Source organism: Cyprinus carpio, chromosome A16 (assembly GCF_018340385.1).
Source record: "Cyprinus carpio isolate SPL01 chromosome A16, ASM1834038v1, whole genome shotgun sequence".
Lineage (NCBI taxonomy): Eukaryota > Metazoa > Chordata > Actinopteri > Cypriniformes > Cyprinidae > Cyprinus > Cyprinus carpio.
Genome location: NC_056587.1, coordinates 11361847 through 11388409, shown reverse-complemented (window position 1 = coordinate 11388409; position 26563 = coordinate 11361847). Strand labels below are relative to the sequence as shown.

The following is a 26563-nucleotide window of genomic DNA, read 5'->3' as shown; positions in this document are numbered from 1 at the left end:
AACTGAATTAATTTAAATCTATTAAAAATATTCAAGTTGTTCCCTTATAAACATTTATAGAGATGTATGAAAATTATGGCCAATAACAATGGGGTGATAATTGTTTTTATATTATAGCCAATAACCAATAAATGGTTGATATTAATATTCATACCATGCTGATAATGAATAAAAAAAAACTTTAGTGCTATAATAAAACTATGGCAAATCATCAGATCTGTATTTTTTATGGAAGAATGTACAAGAACTGATCAACATTTAATCCATCGGTCTCAAACTCAATTCCTGGAGGGCCACAGCTCTGCACAGTTTAGCTCCAATCCTAATCAAACACACCTGATCCAGCTAATCAAAGTCTTGACGATTACTAGAAGCTTCCAAGCAGGTGTGATTTGGAACTCACTGCAGAGCTGTGGCCCTCCAGGAATTGAGTTTGAGACCACTGATTTAATCAAACACTCTGGGCTAGCATTAGCATTAGCATTTGCAGTTTGACTGAACATGAGCTGAAGCTGCTTCTAACATAAACCATCTGTACAGTGTCTGGCCAACATTACAGCCAATTAAAAAATTAATAGCCACAGGACAGATGGTGTTTAGTGAGGTGCTCCTGCAGCAAAAAAGAGGTCAAGAGTCTCCACAAAAACAAACAACAAATAAATAGCTTTCCAGAAGCTGGTTTTTGCTAGCTGAATGCACTCCACTCCACAGGGAAAGTTTATTTTGGTAAGCATAACAGATTTCTTATAATAGAATAGTGTTTGATTTTATTGTTGGAGAGATAATTGGGTTGTTGTTGTTAAAAATAATATTGAATCATAAAATTATACTGTCTTTCAGATAAAAATTAAATTCACTCACACTCAATGTGTTCAGTATATGTTAATAAGTTAGGCTGGTAAGATCTGGCATAACCTGTATGTCTGTACTTTGTGTGTGTGTGTGTGTGTGTGTGTGTGTGTATGCTAGTGGATCCCTTTGATTACACCAAAGCTTTTGAATATTTGCTGTTTACTGGCCATTTAACAGAGCATGCTAGTTCCAGTACTTTTATGCCCTCTTTACCAATGTTTTTTTTTGTGTCTGTTTATTCTGCACCTCATATATGTGTTGAACCTGAGGGCCGACGTCATCCTCTCTCACAGGTTTCTCTTTGGGTTCCCATCGAGGGAAAGGCAAAACAACCTGAGCAGGGTGAGACACACTAAGGGAAAAATAGTACAATTTTCATTATAAACAGATACTGTAAGATGCTAAAATGTAGTATATACAGTCTTAGATATTTGCCAATAAACACCATTCAAAACCTGTTTTAATTTTGTAACGTGGCACATTTCCAAGTGAAACAGCATTATGATTGAAAAAAAAATTAATTGACTAAGTGAAAATAATAGATGACATTGTTTATTGGCTAATGCATCATCCATAACCTTTCTATCATATGCCTTATTTATCATGCACTTTGACCTTCTGCCAAGACAAGAATTAGTTATAAGGATCCAGTGAATAACCTCTCCAGGTCCCTCTAAACAGTCAAACAGTGGCAGTCTCGGTTCTTTTATAGAAATTGGTCTGGGACTGCTCATTTTTGGCTCTGTAAGAAAGAAAGAGACAGACAACGAGAGATACCCACCCTCTGATCTCCACCTGTGCTCTCGCTGCAATGCTTAGAGTCAAATTCACTCGAACGCTTCTGGAGTTGTCCTTATTAGAGCTGTTCAGAGAAACAAACAATATATTGTTCATTTGCGATATGAATCTTTATTACTATAAACATTATTCTTTAGGCTACATTATCAAGGTAACATTCTGATTTAAAATAAAGTGTCAGTAATATAGAGTTATGTAGTGTGTACTATGAGACAGTAATGCTCTGTAGTAGGTCACAGTGAACTGGCCCACAGTGTCTCAGACTATTGAACAGTTCCATGTGTGAGCCTGAGGCAGGGAACATCTGTGTTCTGTGAATGTGTCTGTCCTTTAAGAATGCAAGGATGAGAAGATGAATGTCACTATCCTAGAGTTCCCGAGTCAACTGTCTTGTCAGTCATTGTGAAGTGAAAACCACAGTATCCCCACCAGCCACACACATATACCAGTACATCAGACGACCCTCTGTCTCATACAGTATGTAACCATAATAAATGCAAATATTCTAGAAGTGGAAGTTCACTCAGAGAGTGTGGACAAACACAGCTGGTGGACTTTATGCGTGTTGTCACATTATCATATGTGATAATGCAAAAAAAAGTGTCAACTTAGTTTCCAAAGTCCTAAAATTTAAAGTTCTCTATGTTTACTATTATTTTTAATGTGTGACATAAAAAAGTAATGTAATTATAATTTAATTAAACACAGTACTGTATCTGAAATATTTATGGGCCTCTTTTTGGCCTTTTTCGGTCATGCAATTTCAGAATCTGTCCTAATAGCCTATATCTGCTATTGATGCACACCTTTAATAACTATACAGCTGTTAAAAAAATTTACTTACATTGCAAAAAAACATATAAAAAAGTAAATTGTAAGAAAAATATATATTTCCAGGAAATCTAGGAAGTGGAAAGAGAGGATTTGTCACGGTTGGTAAACCGTGATCTCTGGGTGTTGGCACTTTGTGGTGAAGTCTGTGTGTTTCGCGTCTGCACTGATTAGTTTGTGGGCGTCTCCGTTAATTGTCATCAGCAACAGCTGTCACTCATTACTCATTCCCTTTATATTGGCTCGTCTCATGTCTTGTGTTTGTGAGATCGTTGTTTCATGTCGCTTACCCTGTTTGTTTGGCTTCAGTGTTGTCTGCGTTGGATGTTCGTGTTTTCCCGGAACCTCATCCACTCTACGCACTTCCACTCAGCCACAAATACTTACCTTCGGCTCTATTCTCCGCAGTTCCTGTGCCATCCTCTCCTGCTGCCTTCTCACCGTCATCATCCGGATTCCTCACCACCTCACCACCATCTTGGATTTTTGTCTTCCCAGCCTCATTGTCTTTTCCCTGTTTGTTTATTTATTTTCATTAAAGAACCATAACTCGCTATTGTTTCCAGTCCTTCCTTCACCCAGCCGTCACAGAATGATCTCACCAACATGGAAGCAGCGAGCACCAACACACTCACGGACTTTATGCATCACAGTGTGAAACGTATGGATCAGCAGCAGGAGAGCATCACCCAGCAGATCCATCAGCTCACCTCTCCCACTGCGCCCATCGCACCGCCTGCGCTGCCCGTCCCCCGGGAGACCCCCCCAGGATCATTTCCGGCCAGAGCCGAGACTTCCGGCACCTGAAAACTACTCAGGTGAGCCAGCCTTTTGCAGAACTTTCTTGTGTAAATGTTCTATGCATTTCGCTTTGCAGCCCCGCACCTTCGCCACCGAGGAATCCAAAGTGGCGTTTACGCTCACGTTACTGTCGGGCAAGGCAGCCCTATGGGGGACGGCGGTGTGGGAGAATCAACATCCGTGCTGTGCCTCGTTCCACGCCCTCTCTGAGGAGATGAGGAGGGTTTTCGATCGAGCCGCGGCCGGCAGGGAGGCCGCTCACCAGCTCTCAGACCTTCGTCAAGGCACGTCATCTGTCACGGATAACTCCATCGAATTCCGCACCCTGGTGGCCGCGTGCCAGTGGAACGAGGCGGCGCAGTGGGATCGATTCCTGCATGGGTTATCCGACCGTGTTCTAAAGGAGATCTATCTCCTAGAGCTGCCCCCCACACTAAATGGATTAATCGACTTGGCCTTACGAGTTGATGCCCAGATTAATCGCCTGGGTCGCCAGTCCAGTCCTAAACGTCATACCATCTCTTCAGCTAGGGGGCGCTCGAGTCGAGAGAACGCGGTCGGTCCCATCGACGACCACGAGCCCATGCAGGTGGGTAGAGCTCGGCTGTCCCGGAGGGAGAGGGAACGGCGGAGATCCCAAGGACTATGTTTATACTGTGGAGGCTCAGAACACAACATCTACTCATGCCCGGTAAAAGAGCCAGCCCGGTAGTAAACTTGAGGCTACTATCGGGTGGGATCTCCGCTGGGAAGTCCTCAACAGCATCATCGACCCTCCTTCCGATGAAACTGCGGTGGAAGAATATGTTTAATGGGTTTGTCTACTTTGTGTTCTTGTGAGGCTTTGGTGTTTTTGTATTTTTTTCCCTGGCACATCACCTGAACATTCCTGTCCTGCCTGTGTCTCTCTCCCCATCCACGTCACCGCACTCAACGGCCAGGAACTGCCTCACGTCACACACCACACAGAACCCATCACACTACTCACTTCTGGCAATCATCGCGAGACCATATCCTTTTTCCTCATGGACTCCCCCGTTGCTCCCATTGTGTTAGGTCACCCCTGGTTAACCAAACATAATCCACGAGTGGAATGGGGTTCCAACACAGTCACATTGTGGAGTGAAAGTTGTCATGAGTCTTGTCTGGTTTCTGCGTGTCCTGTTGTCCCTGTTTCTGTCTTTCAGAAGGAGAACATGGTGTTGCCAAACGTGCCCGTAGAGTACCTGGACCTGAAGGAAGTGTTCAGTAAGTCCCGTGCTGCTACTCTTACTTCGCATCGTCCCTACGACTGTGCCATAGATTTAGTGCCAGGTAAATCTCCGCCTAAAGGCAAGTTATACTCTCTTTCTATTCCTGAGAGGGAGGCCATGGAGAAATACATTTCTGATTCCTTAGCGTCTGGGTTCATCCGTCCTTCCTCTTCTCCAGCGGGGGCGGGATTCTTTTTTGTGGGTAAGAAGGATGGTTCTCTGCGACCTTGCATTGATTACCGAGAGCTGAACAACATCACGATAAAGAACACCTATCCTTTACCACTCATGTCTTCAGCTTTCGAGAGGTTGCAGGGAGCGTCCGTATTCACAAAATTGGATTTACGTAATGCTTATCATTTGGTCCGCATCAGGAAGGGGGATGAATGGAAAACCGCCTTTAATACCCCTAGAGGGCACTTTGAATACTTGGTGATGCCGTTCGGGCTCTCCAACTCGCCAGGGGTTTTCCAAGCACTCGTTAATGATGTGTTGAGAGATATGGTAGATCAGTTTATATGTTAACCTGGATGACATACTGATTTTTTTCTTCATCTCTCCAGGAACATGTTCAACACGTCAGACGAGTGCTCCAGAGGTTACTTGAGAATGGGCTTTTTGTCAAGGCGGAGAAATGCGTATTCCATGCACAGTCTGTTCCCTTCCTAGGATATATCGTCTCGTCCGAGGGAATACTTATGGACCCTGACAAGGTTAAGGCTGTGATAGAGTGGCCATCTCCAGATTCCCGTAAGGCCCTACAGCGGTTTCTGGGGTTCGCCAATTTCTATCGCCGTTTCATTCACAATTTCAGCCAACTAGCCTCACCTCTGACAGCCTTGACCTCTCCCGGTACTCCGTTCAGGTGGTCGGACGCAGCTGAGGCTGCATTCGCTAAAACTCAAGAGCCGCTTCGTTTCGGCTCCCATCCTGGTGGCCCCTGATCCCACGCGGCAGTTCGTGGTGGAGGTCGACGCGTCAGAGGTGGGGGTAGGAGCAGTGTTGTCCCAACGGGCTGCTTCGGACGATAAGGTACATCCTTGCGTGTTTTTTCTCTCATCGATTATCTCCTGCTGAACGTAATTATGACATTGGCAATAGAGAGTTGTTGGCCGTCAAATTAGCGTTAGAGGAGTGGCGTCACTGGCTGGAAGGTTCAGGGGTACCTTTCATCGTTTGGACTGATCATAAGAATTTAGAGTACATTAGAACTGCTAAAAGACTCAATTCCAGGCAGGCTCGGTGGGCACTTTTTTTTCGGTCGTTTTGAGTTTACTTTATCGTACCGCCCGGGTTCCAAAAAATGTCAAACCCGATTCTTTATCACGTCTTTTTGATCCCTCCGCCCGCCCGGTGACTCCCGAGTGTATTTTACCTGAGAAGTTAGTGGTCTCAGCACTCGTATGGGAGGTCGAGTCGAAGGTCAAGACGGCCTTACAAGGGGTAACGCCTCCGTCCGGTTGCCCACCGAACCGTTTATTTGTGCCGGAGGAGTTAAGGTCTGAAGTCATTCAGTGGGGTCACTGCTCTAACGTGGCTTGTCACCCAGGGATAAGTCGAACTAATGGGTTGGTTAAACAACGATTCTGGTGGCCACGTATGGCTCGTGACATCCGAGATTTTGTGTTGGCTTGCTCAGTTTGCGCCAGTGGTAAGTCATCTAACCGACCTCCTGATGGGCTCCTTCAACCGCTGTCTGTCCCTTCGAGACCCTGGTCCCACATCGCTCTAGATTTTGTTACCGCCCTCCCGCCCTCTAATGGCATGATGGTCGTTTTGACCGTAGTGGACCGGTTCTCGAAGGCGGCACCTTTCATTACCTTGCCCAAATTACAGACAGCCAAGGAGACAGCGGCTCACTGTCCTAGATCACGTCTTTCGGCTTCATGGCCTCCCGGTAGACGTGGTTTTCTGACAGGGGATCTCAATTTATATCCAGATTTTGGAAAGAGTTTTGTAAATTGCTAGGAGCGTCAGTTAGCTTGTCTTCGGGTTATCATCCCCAGAGCAACGGACAGTCTGAGCGAGCCAACCAAGATTTAGAGAGGACGTTGCGATGTTTGGTCTCCAAGAATCCTTCTTCCTGGAGTCAACAACTCTCTATGGTGGAGTACGCTCACAATTCATTACCAGTGTCAGCCACGGGCCTTTCTCCGTTCCAATGCAGTTTAGGTTACCAGCCACCAGTTTTTCCCAGTTTGGAATCTGAAGTCGCGGTCCCCTCCGCTCATGCGTTTGTCCAGAGGTGCCACCGCACCTGGACCAGAGCCCGCGAGACTCTGCTCCGGATGAGGGAGCACACTAAGGCCAAGGCCGATCGCCATCGGTCAAAGCCTCCCGTTTACGTCATGGGTCAAAGAGTGTGGCTTTCTACCAGTAACATTCCTCTGCATTCCGTTTCTAATAAATTAGCTCCCAAATTTATTGGCCCGTTTACTATCACCAAGATCATTAGTCCGGTGACAGTCCGCCTCAAAACTCCCTCCAGCGTACAGGAGGATACCCCCCGCCTTTCATGTGTCCAAAATTAAACCCGTGTTTTTATGCACGTATTAATCCGCCTACTCCGGTTCCCCCGCCGCCGCGTCTCGTAGATGGGGAACCGACTTATTCGGTTAATCATATTCTGGACTCGAGACGGAGGGGATGAGGATTCCAGTACCTGGTGGAGTTGGGTACCTGCTAGGGACATATTGGATCACTCCCTTATTGATGAATACAATCAGCAGGTAGGCCCTTTTGGGAACTCCAAGAGGAGCTCTTAGAGGGGGGGGTACTGTCACGGTTGGTAAACCGTGATCTCTGGGTGTTGGCACTTTGTGGTGAAGTCTGTGTGTTTCGCGTCTGCACTGATTAGTTTGTGGGCGTCTCCGTTAATTGTCATCAGCAACAGCTGTCACTCATTACTTATTCCCTTTATATTGGCTTGTCTCACGTCTTGTGTTTGTGAGATCGTTGTTTCATGTCGCTTACCCTGTTTGTTTTGCTTCAGTGTTGTCTGCGTTGGATGTTCGTGTTTTCCCGGAACCTCATCCACTCTACGCACTTCCACTAAGCCACAAATACTTACCTTCGGCTCTATTCTCCGCAGTTCCTGTGCCATCCTCTCCTGCTGCCTTCTCACCGTCATCATCCGGATTCCTGTCATCATCCGGATACCACCTCACCACCATCTTGGATTTTTGTCTTCCCAGCATCATTGTCTTTTCCCTGTTTGTTTATTTATTTTCATTAAAGAACCATAACTCGCTATTGTTTCCAGTCCTTCACCCAGCCGTCACAGATGATCTCACCAACATGGAAGCAGCGAGCACCACACAGGCAGCCCTATGGGGACGGCGGTGTGGGAGAATCCACATCCGTGCTGTGCCTCGTTCCACGCCCTCTCTGAGGAGATGAGGGGGGTTTTCGATCGAGCCGCGGCCGGCAGGGAGGCCGCTCACCAGCTCTCAGACCTTCGTCAAGGCACGTCATCTGTCACGGATTACTCCATCGAATTCCGCAACCTGGCGGCGGCCGCGTGCCAGTGGAACGAGGCGGCGCAGTGGGATCGATTCCTGCATGGGTTATCCGACCGTGTTCTAAAGGAGATCTATCTCCTCGAGCTGCCCCCCACACTAAATGGATTAATCGACTTGGCCTTACGAGTTGATGCCCAGATTAATCGCCTGGGTCGCCAGTCCAGTCCTAAACGTCATACCATCTCTTCAGCTAGGGGGCGCTCGAGTCGAGAGAACGCGGTCGGGATCCCATCGACGACCACGAGCCCATGCAGGTGGGTAGAGCTCGTCTGTCCCAGAGGGAGAGGGAACGGCGGAGATCCCAAGGACTATGTTTATACTGTGGAGGCTCAGAACACAACATCTACTCATGCCCGGTAAAAGAGCCAGCCCGGTAGTAAACTTGAGGCTACTATCGGGTGGGATCTCCGCTGGGAAGTCCTCAACAGCATCATCGACCCTCCTTCCGGTGAAACTGCGGTGGGAAGAATCACTCTCATGAATGTCACGCCCTTCTGGACTCCGGAGCCGAAGGTAATTTCATCGATTCTTCCCTGGCACATCACCTGAACATTCCTGTCCTGCCAGTGTCTCTCCCCATCCATGTCACCGCACTCAACGGCCAGGAACTGCCTCACGTCACACACCACACAGAACCCATCACACTACTCACTTCTGGCAATCATCGCGAGACCATATCCTTTTTCCTAATGGACTCCCCCTGTTGCTCCCATTGTGTTAGGTCACCCCTGGTTAACCAAACATAATCCACGAGTGGAATGGGGTTCCAACAAAGTCACATTGTGGAGTGAAAGTTGTCATGAGTCTTGTCTGGTTTCTGCTTGTCCTGTTGTCCCTGTTTCTGTCTTTCAGAAGGAGAACATGGTGTTACCAAACGTGCCCGTAGAGTACCTGGACCTGAAGAAAGTGTTCAGTAAGTCCCGTGCTGCTACTCTTACTTCGCATCGTCCCTACGACTGTGCCATAGATTTAGTGCCAGGTAAATCTCCGCCTAAAGGCAAGTTATACTCTCTTTCTATTCCTGAGAGGGAGGCCATGGAGAAATACATTTCTGATTCCTTAGCGTCTGGGTTCATCCGTCCTTCCTCTTCTCCAGCGGGGGGCGGGATTCTTTTTTGTGGGTAAGAAGGATGGTTCTCTGCGACCTTGCATTGATTACCGAGAGCTGAACAACATCACGATAAAGAACACCTATCCTTTACCACTTATGTCTTCAGCTTTCGAGAGGTTGCAGGGAGCGTCCGTATTCACAAAATTGGATTTATGTAATGCTTATCATTTGGTCCGCATCAGGAAGGGGGATGAATGGAAAACCGCCTTTAATACCCCTAGAGGGCACTTTGAATACTTGGTGATGCCGTTCGGGCTCTCCAACTCGCCCGGGGTTTTTCCAAGCACTCGTTAATGATGTGTTGAGAGATATGGTAGATCAGTTTTATATGTTAACCTGGATGACATACTGATTTTTTTCTTCATCTCTCCAGGAACATGTTCAACACGTCAGACGAGTGCTCCAGAGGTTACTTGAGAATGGGCTTTTTGTCAAGGCGGAGAAATGCGTATTATTCCATGCACAGTCTGTTCCCTTCCTAGGATATATCGTCTCGTCCGAGGGAATACGTATGGACCCTGACAAGGTTAAGGCTGTGATAGATTGGCCATCTCCAGATTCCTGTAAGGCCCTACAGCGGTTTCTGGGGTTCGCCAATTTCTATCGGCGTTTCATTCGCAATTTCAGCCAACTAGCCTCACCTCTGACAGCCTTGACCTCTCCCGGTACTCCGTTCAGGTGGTCGGACGCAGCTGAGGCTGCATTCGCTAAACTCAAGAGCCGCTTCGTTTCGGCTCCCATCCTGGTGGCCCCTGATCCCACGCGGCAGTTCGTGGTGGAGGTCGACGAGTCAGAGGTGGGGGTAGGAGCAGTGTTGTCCCAACGGTGCTGCTTCGGACGATAAGGTACATCCTTGCGCGTTTTTCTCTCATTGATTATCTCCTGCTGAACGTAATTATGACATTGGCAATAGAGAGTTGTTGGCCGTCAAATTAGCGTTAGAGGAGTGGCGTCACTGGCTGGAAGGTTCAGGGGTACCTTTCATCGTTTGGACTGATCATAAGAATTTAGAGTACATTAGAACTGCCAAAAGACTCAATTCCAGGCAGGCTCGGTGGGCACTTCACTTTTCGGTCGTTTTGAGTTTACTTTATCGTACCGCCCGGGTTCCAAAAATGTCAAACCCGATTCTTTATCACGTCTTTTTGATCCCTCCGCCCGCCCGGTGACTCCCGAGTGTATTTTACCTGAGAAGTTAGTGGTCTCAGCACTCGTATGGGAGGTCGAGTCGAAGGTCAAGACGGCCTTACAAGGGGTAACGCCTCCGTCCGGTTTGCCCACCGAACCGTTTATTTGTGCCGAGGAGTTAAGGTCTGAAGTCATTCAGTGGGGTCACTGCTCTAACGTGGCTTGTCACCCAGGGATAAGTCGAACTAATGGGTTGGTTAAACAACAATTCTGGTGGCCACGTATGGCTCGTGACATCCGCGATTTTGTGTTGGCTTGCTCAGTTTGCGCCAGTGGTAAGTCATCTAACCGACCTCCTGATGGGCTCCTTCAACCGCTGTCTGTCCCTTCGAGACCCTGGTCCCACATCGCTCTAGATTTTGTTATCGCCCTCCCGCCCTCTAATGGCATGATGGTCGTTTTGACCGTAGTGGACCGGTTCTCGAAGGCGGCACATTTCATTCCCTTGCCCAAATTACTGACAGCCAAGGAGACAGCGGTCACTGTCCTAGATCACGTCTTTCGGCTTCATGGCCTCCCGGTAGACGTGGTTTCTGACAGGGGATCTCAATTTATATCCAGATCTTGGAAAGAGTTTTGTAAATTGCTAGGAGCGTCAGTTAGCTTGTCTTCGGGTTATCATCCCCAGAGCAACGGACAGTCTGAGCGAGCCAACCAAGATTTAGAGAGGACGTTGCGATGTTTGGTCTCCAAGAATCCTGCTTCCTGGAGTCAACAACTCTCTATGGTGGAGTACGCTCACAATTCATTACCAGTGTCAGCCACGGGCCTTTTCTCCGTTCCAATGCAGTTTAGGTTACCAGCCACCAGTTTTTCCCAGTTTGGAATCTGAAGTCGCGGTCCCCTCCGCTCATGCGTTTGTCCAGAGGTGCCACCGCACCTGGACCAGAGCCCGCGAGACTCTGCTCCGGATGAGGGAGCGCACTAAGGCCAAGGCCGATCGCCACCGGTCAAAGCCTCCCGTTTACGTCGTGGGTCAAAGAGTGTGGCTTTCTACCAGTAACATTCCTCTGCGTTCCGTTTCTAATAAATTAGCTCCCAAATTTATTGGCCCGTTTACTATCACCAAGATCATTAGTCCGGTGACAGTCCGCCTCAAACTACCTCCAGCGTACAGGAGGATACACCCCGCCTTTCATGTGTCCAAAATTAAACCCGTGTTTTATGCACGTATTAATCCGCCTACTCCGGTTCCCCCCCGCCGCCGTCTCTCGTAGATGGGGAACCGACTTATTCGGTTTAATCATATTCTGGACTCGAGACGGAGGGGATGAGGATTCCAGTACCTGGTGGAGTTGGGTACCTGCTAGGGACATATTGGATCACTCCCTTATTGATGAATACAATCAGCAGGTAGGCCCTTTTGGGAACTCCAAGAGGAGCTCTTAGAGGGGGGGGTACTGTCACGGTTGGTAAACCGTGATCTCTGGGTGTTGGCACTTTTGTGGTGAAGTCTGTGTGTTTCGCGTCTGCACTGATTAGTTTGTGGGCGTCTCCGTTAATTGTCATCAGCAACAGCTGTCACTCATTACTTATTCCCTTTATATTGGCTTGTCTCACGTCTTGTGTTTGTGAGATCGTTGTTTCATGTCGCTTACCCTGTTTGTTTTGCTTCAGTGTTGTCTGCGTTGGATGTTCGTGTTTTCCGCGGAACCTCATCCACTCTACGCACTTCCACTAAGCCACAAATACTTACCTTCGGCTCTATTCTCCGCAGTTCCTGTGCCATCCTCTCCTGCTGCCTTCTCACCGTCATCATCCGGATTCCTGTCATCATCCGGATACCACCTCACCACCATCTTGGATTTTTGTCTTCCCAGCATCATTGTCTTTTCCCTGTTTGTTTATTTATTTTCATTAAAGAACCATAACTCGCTATTGTTTCCAGTCCTTCCTTCACCCAGCCGTCACCGGATTAATGCACAGGAAAAACTAAACATAAATGTCTGACAAATGTAACTTTGATCTTGTGGAATAACTATTTACTATATGTCATAAAACTGTGTGACTGAAAGGAACAATGAGACCTCAGAATCTTTGAAGTCTTGTAAGATTTTGTTTCATTCATTCAGTTCTAAAATCTTATTAAATCTTGAGTCAGTAAATGTGATACCTTGATTCCAGCACCTACATTTCCATCCTGAGAGAAACAGAATCCAAGCAATTTAAAATAAACTTCAAATTATTTATAAAGTAGAAAAAGACCAATACATAAATTCTATATAATTATATATTAAAAGTTTGGGGTCAGAAATTAACTTTTATTCAGAAAAGACATATTAAATTGAATATTACAAGATATTTCTATTTCTTAAAGAATGTGTATTAGAATGAGTATAAATTTATATTTGCATATTAGATTTCTGAAGGATCATGTGACACTCAAGCAAGACTGGAGTAATGATGCTGAAAATTTAGCTTTGCCATCACATGAATAAATTACATTTTAAAATGTATTATAATAGAAGTTGTTTTATATGGTAGATATATTTCACAATATTTAAGTTTTACTGTATTGTTGATCAAATAAATGCGACCTTGGTGAGTATAAGAGACCTCTTCAAAAACATTTTAAGATCTTATCAACCATAAACTTTTTAACGGTATTGTATATTATTTAAAGTTTCATAATTAATAATTGCATAAATTAATTTCACAAGTAAAAAATAAAAAGCCATTATTACCAAACATCAGAGTCATAGACACATCTAAAAAATTTGAAAGACAAAACTATCTTTCTTGTTGCATGACACCTGGCTTCTATCTCTCTGTATCTGTAAACCCCCCCCCCCCCCAAAACCTCTTTGTCCCTCACTCTTATTCTGTCTCAAGTTGAAAAATCAGAGTGGGCAGAGGAACATGTGGCCAACATTAGTCACCAGAAAATTGTTCTATTCTCCAGAGATGCACATGCCGAAACAAGATAAGACACACACCACAAATGCATTCATACTGCACCCACACTTAAGTGCAAACATATTACATGTGCAGGCAAACACACATACACACCCTTAGACTCGCGCTCCTGTTTGACCTAACCTTGCTCTGAGTTATGGAGGGACTTTAGGGTTCAGTGATTAAACCCTTTGGGAAATATCTCTCCTCTGAGAGCAGCCTGGCAGTCATCTCAACATCCCAAAACTAACATGTGCACATTAAACATATGTGTGAGGAACATCACAGCGAGGAGTGTTATTATAAAAAATACACTTCACTCCTGAGCTTAACAGAGCATGACCAAGGACATGCAAACCAAGTGGGGAGTTCTACTAAAAAAACAATGTAATGAAATGCAAAACTTCAAAATCGATAAGTCAGGTTACATATTCTTAAAAAAATATTTTTTATAGTTTATATTATAAAATGTAATTTATATTAGAAAATATATGCAGCCTTGCGCCTATGGCTGAATCAGTCATGCTGATATAGAGTGATATCACATGGCTACTTGTGTGATATTGCTCATATATAAAATAGACAAACTCATTACTCAACTAATTGCCTGTTTGACCATTATGACCCATCTCTAATAATGGCAAAACAGATGACCAAAAACCAGAGATCCTACTCCCCCAATATGTTCCAAAAATTGTCATTTTTCTCTACATACACCCACACATAGACAAACAGAGTCTGTTTGGTATGCCATCCATTTTCTGTGACCCATCCAAGGACATCTTATCAACACTCAGCTTCCTGTTCTGAAGCCCTGACTCTATTACAAACAACACTTGGGGCCCTTGCTTACAAAATGACCCCCTAAAACATACATCAAAGTGAGACACACCACTTACCATGTTCGCACGCGCGCACGCATGCACACACACACACACACACACACACACACACACACACGCAATTGAGTAGTGCAAGAGATCTTTAAATTAAATTACAAGTTTACAAGTTAAGGTACCAGAAATGTATGCCAGCAATGTGTTCAGCTTCTCAGACACACATACTTATTCACTTTATAACTTTTTGTTTGGTGTTGACATTGATTTGGCCAGAAATGTGTATGATTGTGTGTGTGTGTTAGTCAAAGATTATCTCAGTGAGAATACATTATGCTTGAAAACCAAAGAAAAAAAACAACTTGCAGATCTGTAATTTGCAAACAGGTAAAATGAAGGGAAATATTAACTGTACCTGTGTATCTGCAGCTCAAAGCCAATGGAAGGAGGGGCATCTTCCAGCCTCTGTACAGCAAACCGTAAACCAACTGACAACTAGAGCCGGAGAGGGAGAGGGAGAGAGAGAGAGAGAGAGAGAGGGGAGAAGGAAGGGAAAAACATGAAGACATCAAACGCTTTAAGGACATCTGTAAGTGCTCAGTAAAACAGAATAGAGCTCTACCCCCAGTGTCTCATACAGGAAAAGCCCACCACAATTAACACTGTGCCATCTTACAAGCTGGAGGGAGGAGTGTCAGCCTCATTGCTGTTATACCACAAACAAATAAACTAGTATTACATAGTTACTCAGTAAATCAATAAAAACTTGGACATGAAATACTGACTTGAGTCAAAATAATATTATACGTTTACATGCAATATTTTTTAAGTCATCTAAGGTCATTTTCACTACAGTAAACAGTTTTGTTTGTATGATATGTGAATTTGAGCAGCATGATATACAGTGCTGCAAAAGGTGATGATAATATGCAATATCTGACAGTGATGTAAATATCAGATCATTTTACTAACTTAAACTTTGAATTGTGTGGAGCAAAATGCACACAAAATGTGCATTAAAGTCATTTCATTTATTAGTTTAAAAATTTTATATTTTCATATTTGTATAAGAAGAAACTGAAAAAGCGTAGCGCCAGACACAATTCAAAAAAGATACATGCTGCATTCAAGCCATGTCGTAATTACTGTGATTTCCAGATGACAACACGTGTCACGTGTTTTTTCATATTTGTATAGGAAATATAATGCAGTCAAAGATAAATTATGAGAAGAAATTAATAGTTCACCTTTATTTTAACGCAACAGACGCAAAATGACCACTGACCACCGAATATCATGCTTAACCAATCAGAAGCAAGTATTCTAGAGCGCTAAAGTTAATATACGACTTGGGGGCAATTTACACCAAACATGTTTTTGCACTCAAAAACTAGTTTATGATTTAAAAGTATAGCTCGTTATTCTTTTGCATTAGTCATCATATTAGCTATTGTTAACATATTGAAACCTTAATGCAAAGTGTTACCAGTGTATTTATATAATTGCAATTTGCCCTTACATACAGTCAAAAGCCTGCCAGCTCTTAAAAAACAAGAAGTTATAAAGTAATTTTCTCTGATTGATATCTTTTGTTGTTTTTCTGCTCTGCTGAACAAAGTCTAAACACTGGAATCTTCATTCGCAAACAAACAGTACAATTTCACTAATCATCTCTCTTTCTCGTTGGCTATAACTGTGTCCATATGGTGTAGTTCATTAGAAGAAAACTGATAATGGCTGCTGGGATGGATAATGAAGGCCAGTCCTTTAGCTAAAGGCTATGTGCTAACTCTAGAGCCCCATAAATGAGCTTCCCCAGACGGAAACCTTCCTTACTACAAAGTCTCCTCATAACAGATGGGTGAGGGTAACAAGTGCTGTTAAACTTTAAAGAGGGAACTGGCCACGGAGTCTCTTTTTGTGGTCTTGCGTCCTTTTTTAGTTGGTAAATCACAAATGAAGGTCACATCTCTGCAACATCATGCATATGTTAAGAAATGAGACTACATCTCAATCTGAGTTTACAAGGGCTGGTTCATATGTTTCTATGGCAACAGTAATCATCTAATTATACTAATGAGACAATAACTCTTAATCGAAAGTTTTAATGAAACTCCTAGTGTATAACATGGGAAAAATGTACAAGTTCCTCAAGGGGTTTTTGATTAAATGCATTTCACAACATAGGAATGAAATGTAAGATGCGGTTTCCATTCGAAGCAGCACAAACACGCACATCAAAAGCACTGTGTTTGAATACATATGTGCAATGGTATTTTTTTTAGATGGATTACAGATTGACTAAGTAAAGCTGGACAGAGTGCATCCAGAAAGCATGAAAATGGAATGGTCGTGTTTGATTAAAAACAAAGAACAACGTAAGCCAAAAAAAATGTGTCTGTCTGTCTATTATTTACAGTGTCCTCAGAAGTGTATCACCCCTAAAATATCATCCCACTCTCTCATGACATAATATATTGCTCCATGATGCTGGGAAATCCTTCTTTTCAGACTAAAGCCATTCACTGTTCCCAAATTCTGTGATTCTATATCACCCTAATGTGACATTAGTTTAAATGGGTAGGAGACAGTGAAACAATAAACTCATTCAGTGCGTTTCATTTTACAGACCATGAAACTCCTCTCTTCGTTGAATACCACAGTGAGAGTAATAGATGGGGCGAGTCATGTCAGATTTCTATGAATTATGGCTCACAAAAGACGTTTACTGTTTTTTTTAAACTACAGGTGAATTTAATGCATTTTCAATTAGAAAAGATGAGTCACATTTTTGAGACAGATTGTTTATTTGGTTTAATAAAATTAAGTAAAGACTTCCTGTCTTTACTTAACCATCCTATTTAATTAATGCACAAAATGGCCAGAAATATAACTTATTACTAATTATTTATGTTATCAAATTTTTTTTATATATAACAAATGTTACTACGGGACCTGCAAGTTCTATTTGCTGTTGATCTGCTCACTCATTCATTCATCACCTGACCTGCAGAATCGTGGGACAGACAGTGGAGGACATGGAATGAAGATATCATGTGATAACTGTATATATATAGTAATTTGTTCCTGTAATGGCAAAACTGAATTTTCAGCAGCCATTGCTCCAGTCTTGAGTGTCAATATGCTGATTTGGTTCTTAAGAAACTTTTCTTATCTTATCAACTTTGAAAAAACTTGTTCTTTTTATACACGATCTCATTATAAATAGAAGATTCAAAAGAGCAGCATTTATTGGAAAGAAAAATCTTTTGTAATATTTTAAATGGCTTAACTGTGACTTTTGATTCTTGATGGATAAGATTTTTAATTTATTTCAAAATAAATTCCTTTAATTTTTCATTCTAAAAGTCCAATCCAGCTGGAAGCTTCTACTTCAGAAAACAGGGTCAGAGCCAAACTTAGCTGTTCCTCATGAACTGTATGTGGCGCTCGCACTGTTTGAGGTGTGTGACTAACATGTTTTGTGCACATTGGTCTTGTGATGCACTATTTGTGATGAATGAGCTGCACCGCATGGTTATGACTTCCATTTTATGGGCTATGAGAGGCTAGTTTGGAAAGTTTTGAAATTGAAAGAGGGAGGAAGAAAGTAATTAGTAAGAAAAAAAATTGTTTTTTTTGATAGGATACACATTGATTCCATGTGTGGTACAATTATTTTGTGACACTAGTGACGACAGTGTGTGTTTTGTGAGTGCGAGTTCATGACATGTTTCTCATTTTATTTGTTGTATATGAGGTTGGGGATCTGCGGCCTTGTCACCCTCCTCAGCTGGTGCCATGATAATTTAGCCCATGTGGGTTTAACCCTGGAGGCTCATGATGAAGCCTGTCACCATGACAACACCCCCTTTTTCCAAATCTGGAACATGTTAACAGGTCACAGAGCCAAAAAACTCTCTTCTTTTGTGTTACATAAAAAAAAGATAGTCACAGGTTTGGAAAAACATAAGGGTGAGTAAATGATGACAGAATTTTCATTTTTGGGTGAACTATGCCTTTAATGATTGTTTCCAAACAGGTTTACCAAATAAACTACCTCTTCTGCCTTACCCCTATCTGGTGGGGTGGGGTGAGGGGGGTCTATATCTAGGTGAGGTAAAATTATTTAAAGTGTTAAAATCGAAGTGCGGTTAAAACCAGATTGCCTCCTCTTAGTGCTCGCCCGACTCCTAGAGGGAGCTACTCTTCTGATCCTGCCTATGATCGTTAGATTGAGATGGACCAGCCCCCTCAGAGGTTCTAGAGGATTACTTAGGATGGTGGGGAATGTGCTTCCTGAAGGCAGCAGACTGCACCATCTCCTCCCTGAACTTCTCGACCACCGCTTCAGGTGAGTTGCCGCTCAGCTTATATGCTCACTTGCCTTGGTTTCTCTATAATGGCTTCACACACACTTTGACTTTGGCTCTCCGTAAAGACTTTAAAGTATTTTCAGAAGGCACCCCTTTTATACTTCCAGGTGCCTGTCAGTGATGGCACGGGCTACGTGGGCCAATGGGATTGGAGTTGTTTTACACGTGCTTTAGACACTGGTCCTGGGGCGGCAGTCTCCATAGTGTCCGCTAGAGGACGCAGCGTGCCTTGGTTTCTCTATAATGGCTTCACACACACTATCAAACAAACGGCTCCTGAAGACAACAAAATGTGTTCAGAAGGCACCCCTTTTATACTTCCAGGTGCCTGTCAGTGATGGCATGGGCTACGTGGGCCAGTGGGATTGGAGTTGTTTTACACGTGCTTTAGACACTGGTCCTGGGGGCGGCAGTCTCCATAGTGTCCGCTAGAGGACGCAGCGTGAGTTCCCTAATAGGGGAACAGGTACTGTATGATAAATCAGTCAAGTTCTACAAGAAAAACTATAAAAATGCCATGTGACAAGTCATGTCTTATTGTTATTATAAACCTATTAAAAACTATTAAAATAAGCTTTAAAAAAAAAAAACAGTTTTCTGAAACTTGAATAAAGCTGAAATAAAATTAAATATAAATATATGATGAAAATGAGAAATGTTGCCTTGGCAACAAACTGAAATGTTTCAGTTGAAGTACTAAATTTACTAAAACTAAAACTGGAATTAAAATAAATTAGAGCTAAACAGAAATGCAAAAAGCAAACATTAATAAAAATGTTAAAAGCATATAACAAAACAATTAAACCTAAAATGAAAAGTGAAAACATAAAGAGTGAAAATATCAAAATATGAATAAATACTATAATAGTAAATAATACTTAAATAACTAAATGATACAAAAAATTGCTTAATCAAATTAATAATAATACTAAAATAATTATAATTAATGCTAAAATAAAACTAGAAAATACAAGGTACAGTGTGTGCTCTTCATCTGTAACCATTTCTATGAATGGCTTTGAAAGTACTGTAATGTCTCTTTTTGGCTCTCTTTGCATTTTACATGCTAACTCTCAGAATGAATCTACAAGCTCTATTCTAAACCCACAATCCACCGCTATGACAGGCCATCTGTACAGATAAAAACAAAGAGCTCTGAGCATCCAGCCAACTGTCTGCACACACACTGACCAATACCATTTTAAAACCGCAGGTTCATATTGCACGCATCTACAGGTAATATTTTTGCCTATTCAGTTGTGATGCTCTGATTTATATTTTATGAGCAACATAATCTTTTGACCTGCTGTAGTAAACACATTCATGAACTTCTCTGCCCTGCCATACTCTCAATGAGCTGGCACTGCTCGAGCCAAAGCATTTACCAGCTATGCATCAAATTACAGACAAATTACGTTTCAATTGCTTTAACAAGCACTGCAATCCAAACCAACAGAAGAGAAGAGGAGTAAACTGACTAATAAAGACCCAGGTATGTGTTTCAAATACACTGTAAAAATGAATGCTCAGAAACATAAGAGAGTAAATAATACTTAATTAAGTTTATATATAACTTTTCATTGCACAAAAGGATCTTTATAAGCTTAAAACATATTTCAAGCACAATGACAATGCCGTGAAATGTTTTTGACATAAGCTAATTTTGTGTGTAGGCTACATATATATGACTTGGTATTTCCACGCTGTCTGAAACACGTCTCTATATGCTTGTACGCACTTTGATTGTGTGTGAGAACAGCGCGTGAGTATCAAATTGAGTTCTCTTTCGTTTCTTATTCTTGTGGTTTAAAATTGCTTGAACGTGTAAATTGGCAAATTAATCTGCGAATCACGTGTGTGCCGAACAGTATAGGGTCTCGTCCGTACGTATCATGGATCAACTGTGATCCGTTTTACCCTTAATATGTGACAGATCAGAGCAATCTTTCATTTACTTATTTAACATGAAATCATCAAATTGCTACTCTATATTAATCGCATACAACAAAAATACTGAATAATAAGAACAATCATTAACACGCAATAAATAACAGTGTCGTATCTATACACATTTTTCCCAGAGTGTTCTTGCGACTTGGTAGCAATTCTTCCACGGCCCGGTAGTGGTGATAGATAGATGAGCTCCAGTGAGCTTGAGTTTTTTTTTTTCTTGTATTAGTTTGATATCTATATTGTTGACAAGGATTATGAAAATTCTATAGTATCAAAGATTTTTAATATCATAAAAGCCTTATTAAAAGAAAAAAACAACTATATTGTGATATATATTGTTATCGTGATATAAAATGTCTCATATCGTGATATAAGATTTTTGTCATATCGCCCACCCCCTACTATCACTTCATCATTTTGTTTTCCAGACTCTCATTAGCAATGTTCATCATCAACCTGACAGACAAGTAGGGAAGAACCAGGTAGGAAGAAAGAAAGAGGAGAGAAGGAAATTGTACAATGCACAAATCAAGCTATTAACTGTGCTAGAAAAAGACTATGTAAGGGATGTGTGTTTAGTCAATGCACACACTCATATCATCAGGGAGACGTATATTTCTCCTTAATGGCACATGAATGAACACATCTGTATAACAGCCACATTCCTGAGGGTCCATGGGGCCAGTAGGCAAGCAGTCTTAAAAACATCTGGGTTAGTGAGGACGCACACACAGAAACATGGTGTACTTCTTCTGGATGGATAGATGATTAAGGGATACACAGAAAAATATAGTTTTCTCAATCAATATTTTAGTCTTTTTTCAACAACAGTATATAGTGTACAAATAAACAAAGTAAAAAAGTAATAATTTCTTGTTTTGAGCAAAAACCTAACAAAATATAGCGAGGTTTATGTCTAAAACATTAAAAAATTAAATCTATTAAATTAAAAAATGTAATCTTTACATTTTGTTTAGATATTAATAAAACAGTTAAAAGTTAATTCCTAAATGATTAAATGTAAATGTAAAAGATATATTCTGAAAACAAGTCTTAATTTTGTAAAGAAAATATACTGAATCAGTTTTATTTATTTGATCAAAAAACAGAGTCCTTTTACATTTATTCATTTGGCAGATGCTTTTATCCAATGCGACTTACAGTTGAGGAATACAACAAGCGATGTATCATAAGATTGCAATAAACACGAGAAGTGCCTGTTATATAAGGTTTACAGTAATACTGTGAAATATTATTACATTTTTAATAATACAATATAATTTATAAAATGTAAAATTTAAGAAAATTATATTCCAATATATTTTAAAACGTAATTTATTTATTGTGATGGCAATGGCAAATTTTCACCAGCCATTACTCCATTCTTCAGTGTCACATGATTTTACAGAAATCTAATTCTAATCTAATTCTGATTTGGTGCTCAATAGCGAACAGCGAAAACAGTTCTGCTGCTTAATATTTTTGTGGATACAGTTATACCTTTTTTTCAGCATTATTTGTGAATAGAATCTTTTGTAAAATTATAAATGTCTTTACAGTTACTTTTGATCTATTTCTTTGCTGAATAAAAGTATTAATTGCATTTATTTCTTAAAAAAATAAAAATAAAAATAAAACATTCTGACCTCAAACTTTTGAATGCATCTATGCACTCATATCTGGTTTCATTATTGAAAGAACCTCCTAATTCAACTGAATATCCAGTTTTAGCATCCTCTTTTGATTGAACAGGATCAAGGTGTGTGTGTGTGTGTGTGTGTGTGTGTGTGTGTGTGTGTGCGCGTGTGTGATGCATCTGCAGGTGTCTCATCAGTCTCAGCAAACTGACAGTGCTGCTAAATATCTGCCTATTAAAGGGCAAACTGATATGCTGTCTTACCCTTTTCTCACCCCTCTAAAATCCTCCTTCCTCTGTCTTGCTCTTTTATGTTAATGCACTGAAGGATTCAAGGTTTCACTGAAAGCTAAGACCCAAAACATATGCAAGTACGCAAGAATACAAACTCTACACAAGCATGTGAACACAAGCCCAGTTTTATGTGTTGACAAATTTATAATGCAACTCAAGTATGTATTGTATTTTCAGTTATTGCCACAATTTTATTTTTTTTTTTTTTTTTAATCAATTTCTGTCATGGTGGCTGTATAATGGTAATTGTTTGAAATGAAGATCGCTGAGCAAGTTAGTTACGTATAGACTGATAGTTAGTCTGTTGAAAGGTTTATAGTTTGCTATCTGAATGATAAAATATTAGGTTTAATGGCACAGACATTTGAAGGAAACTCTTTTGCTCCCTTGAGTACTGAGGTTTGTTTTCGTCACTGTAATGCAAGAAAGCACATTTTACACCATATGTCCATAACTTAAATCTGTACCACACAATTGCAAAGCTTTGGCCAAGCATTTACGTCATTGTACCACTATAGAGTACTATATGTTTCATTCATTCATTTTCAGATCAAACTGTACATATTACATCATATCAACAGAGACATGGCTCTTACGTTTGTGTCAGCCACCATTGGGTTTCCCAGGTCACAAACCACAACTCTGGTATCATTCTCTGTCCTGTGCTCACAGTTCAGCCGCTGAAGATCCTGAGACAGAGAGAAAAAAGATTAAATTTCTTCATTATTTAATGTATAATGCCTGCTGTGTTGAACTACATGCTGAATGTCTAAGGAACACAAACAGAAGCATAATGCACCTTCAGAACTTCAAAAAAATAAAATAAAAAAAATTCTTGAATAATTATTTTAAATATTAAATATTTGTAATATTATTTTAAGTTGCATATTATTGTGCATCTGCATACAAATTAAAAATTGTACCTTTAGACTAACAAATCGTACAATTATTTATACATTACTTCTAAACTGTAAAATAAAATAAAATAAAATCGGTGCATGACATCACTGAAAACAAAACCGGGCAATAATAAACCAGGTCAATAACTAACAAAAGCCAATGAAAACAGCTCTCTGGAGAGTCAAGGGAGGGACGGAAGATAGGAAACAAGAGAGAGAAAGTACATGATGAATTATCTGATAGTAATCACATCATACATCACTGAGGCTCTCCCCCTGTCATCTCGTCAACCCCCCACATCAGTCTCTCTTTTTCTCCTCCTCCCGCCACTTCCTCTTACCAAAACAAAGTCAAACCGTAACCAGTCTGTTCCCAAAAGAGCAGCTAATGTAGTTGTGCAAATTGCATTAAGAGCCACTCTCAAACACGTGCTGCAATTACCAGCTATACATTGCATCTGTTAAACTCATAACTGACAGACAGAGAGCAATCAGATCTTTTGTAGTCAGTGCCACAGAGCGCCAGTGTCTAATGCGGGAAGAGGCAGTGATGCATGAATGGGATGATGGAATGACTGAAAGACAGCAGAAGATATGAATGAAGATAAGTGAATGCAGGATTGTATGAAATAAAATAAACAGTCTGTTAAATCTCAGCAATGCATTACTGAGAACACCTAGACATGACGCATGTTTTAGGCTATGTTTAATAAGAAACCTTACCCATAATTAGATCAACATTCACTGCATTCCTGCCTCATTACTACATCAAAGACACTGTAGGGCTCATGTTTGTGTTTTTAACTCTGGGTCAGAATGGATTACAGATTTAGCATTTTACCATGATGTATTTAAAGCTATTTAGTAAATATGATATTTCACAAGATCTAAGTTCACATTACACTGTAGATAGATAGATTGGCCTTGAGCTGCGAGGCCAAAATCAAGCTGTGTTTCCACTGTCAGGCCAGTTCTGGAACAAACGTTCCATGCCTCTCTGGAACAAACCTCACACAACACCACCGTTTTACCAGAGTAAGCATGTATACATACAGTATATGTACAGTCAAAAAGGATAGTGGGTAATGTTCACCTCACGTCTGCGCTCCACACCAATATAGTCTGCCTCTGTTGGGAGGGTCACATGAAGCTCAGCCTCGTATGCTCCCTCACCCTCATTGGCTGCACTGACGATCAACATAAGCAGGTTGTCATCCCCGATTATAAGTTCAGTCCGGTCCCTATAAAAAAAACCATCAAACCTGCATTTAAAATAACTTCTAATATGAGGCCAAAATCTAAGAATGACTTGCTATAAAACATAAACAACTTATACATGATAGAACACTGCATACGATACAAATACACAAACAATTGGTCAATGGCACACACATGTACTGTATGCATCAGACCCACCGACTCACATTTTAGCAGAAAGTTTAAGATCTGGGATGCACATGTTGTCTTCCCCACAGTCCAACAGGATGTTTGCCTATAAGGGAGAGTGTGCACATGAATGCACACATGCAAATTCTTACAAACAAGGGTAAACATTCCTGTTGCATGCAAACCTGCTCATGGTGGAAGGTCTTGCTGTAGTGGTCCAAAATGGGCCGCAGCTGGAGGCCAGGTGGAGGGGAGTTCTGGTCCAGACTGTAGTTCAGTGTCACGCTGATAGGACTCAGTTTGTCTCTGAATTCTTCCTCATCCTACACACAGATTAGGAAAAAAAAAGGAAAAGAAAAGAAAGAGGTGGATTTCAAACAACTGCATTACTCTTCCTCTCATCCTCATTTCACTTTACTTATTCTTCTACTTCACTTGTTTGATTATCTTTGTCCTTTAACATCAACCTGTTCCCTTTGAATGACAGAAAAATCACAGCTGCTGTATGAGCATGCTTGCCTCAGAAAGCCAAGGGCAATAAATTCAATTATTTAATAATTTAGAAGGATTTGAGAAAATGAGAATGTATGTTTATGTTTCTGAACAGAAATGCACAAGGATTTGTGAAAGAAAAGCTTATGAACACAAAAGCTGCAAGGCTGTTATAGTGTGAGGCTGCTGCATAAAACCACACATTATTTGCACAAATCCCAATTTCTACGAACACAAATATTTTCTCAGATTCTTTGTGAACTGCTATATTAAAATGTAATGCAAAAATAAATATATAATACAATATACTTTTGTATTTAATAATAATTAATCATTGTATACAAATGTATATTACTACTACTACTAATAATATAAACATTTTACGTATTCATAATTATCCAATTTCTGTTCTTATGTTTTAGGGTGTATGCTTTACATCTGTCATATATTATAGCAATATAATATAATATGTGACGAGTCTGGCGGTATTGTAGAGCCGTTATTGTTAGCGATATTATATGGATATATAATATATGAGCGACATATATCCACTCACTGGTCTTGAGTATATACGGAGGATATCGGAAGGATACAAAAGAGGAGCGATGACAGTGAAGGACGAGAGAGGAAAAGGCCTGGGTTTTTGTTTGTGGTTTGTGATAATATTGTTTATTTTATGTTTATTTTTTATTAAAGTAATATTTGAATAATAATACGGTTCCCGCCTCCTTCTTCCCATGATTATGGTATATCAGTATATCAGTTTATTATTCTTATTATTATTTAATAATTTCCTGTTTCTAATTTCTGTTCTTATGTTGTTGGATGTTTGTTGGATACATCTGCCATATATCATAGCGATAGGTCATGTTGCCTGAGATTTTATCGGTCAAATTGAGTAGGCAAATAAAGTATTTCCCATGGCCTGTGTTATCATATAAAAACCCAGAAACACTTAAGACTGCGTTTAATTCCTGTGTCACCTCGGTCCAGCAGAATGTTTGGTCTCATTTTTGAGACACTCTCACGGAGGGGTTCTCACAATGCTTATTCCATCCAGATGAGGCGTGTTGTACTAGGAGCTTGGTTTGGCTCACAATTAACTTTCCCATGGGTTCAGTTGTAGTGAAGATAAAACAAGAATTTATCATGAAGAATATAAGGTCAGTTCTGCTAGGTTCTGTGCTGCGTGTGGACTATAAGCCTCACCCGCAGGTAAACCGAGTAGTTGTGGCAATGTTGGCGGTCCCCTTGACCCAGAACCAATTTTTGGGTTCTGTGGTGCTGGTGAGAGTCCATGAACAAGATCCTCTTAACTGCTCCACGCTGCTTCAGCCAATCCAGCTGCAGGTCCATTCTCAGAGCTATAAGAGAGAGAGAAAGACAGGCTATTGTTAGCTCCAACTTTACAGACTTTAATTCCTGCAATTTCTGCTTGGAC

The 26563-nt window shown here is 41.3% G+C and overlaps 1 protein-coding gene and 1 long non-coding RNA gene across 3 annotated transcripts in view; one reads left to right on the top strand and one right to left on the bottom strand.

The window, feature by feature from the left end:
* Positions 1-26563, bottom strand: part of LOC109101241 (integrin alpha-8-like) — a 72051-nt gene that overhangs the window by 12012 nt on the left and 33476 nt on the right. For both annotated transcript variants that reach the window (XM_042772619.1, XM_042772618.1), the window contains 8 exons: positions 26332-26486; positions 24816-24953; positions 24669-24736; positions 24338-24485; positions 22942-23034; positions 14502-14581; positions 1634-1714; positions 1099-1204 (listed from right to left, as the gene is read on the bottom strand). In XM_042772619.1, coding sequence (XP_042628553.1) covers positions 1099-1204; positions 1634-1714; positions 14502-14581; positions 22942-23034; positions 24338-24485; positions 24669-24736; positions 24816-24953; positions 26332-26486 — 869 coding nt within the window. The remainder of the gene's footprint in view (positions 1-1098; positions 1205-1633; positions 1715-14501; positions 14582-22941; positions 23035-24337; positions 24486-24668; positions 24737-24815; positions 24954-26331; positions 26487-26563) is intronic.
* Positions 411-14648, top strand: LOC122148003. Its single transcript, XR_006161985.1, has 3 exons — positions 411-726; positions 1146-1194; positions 14516-14648. It is a non-coding gene; the product is annotated as an uncharacterized LOC122148003 (long non-coding RNA).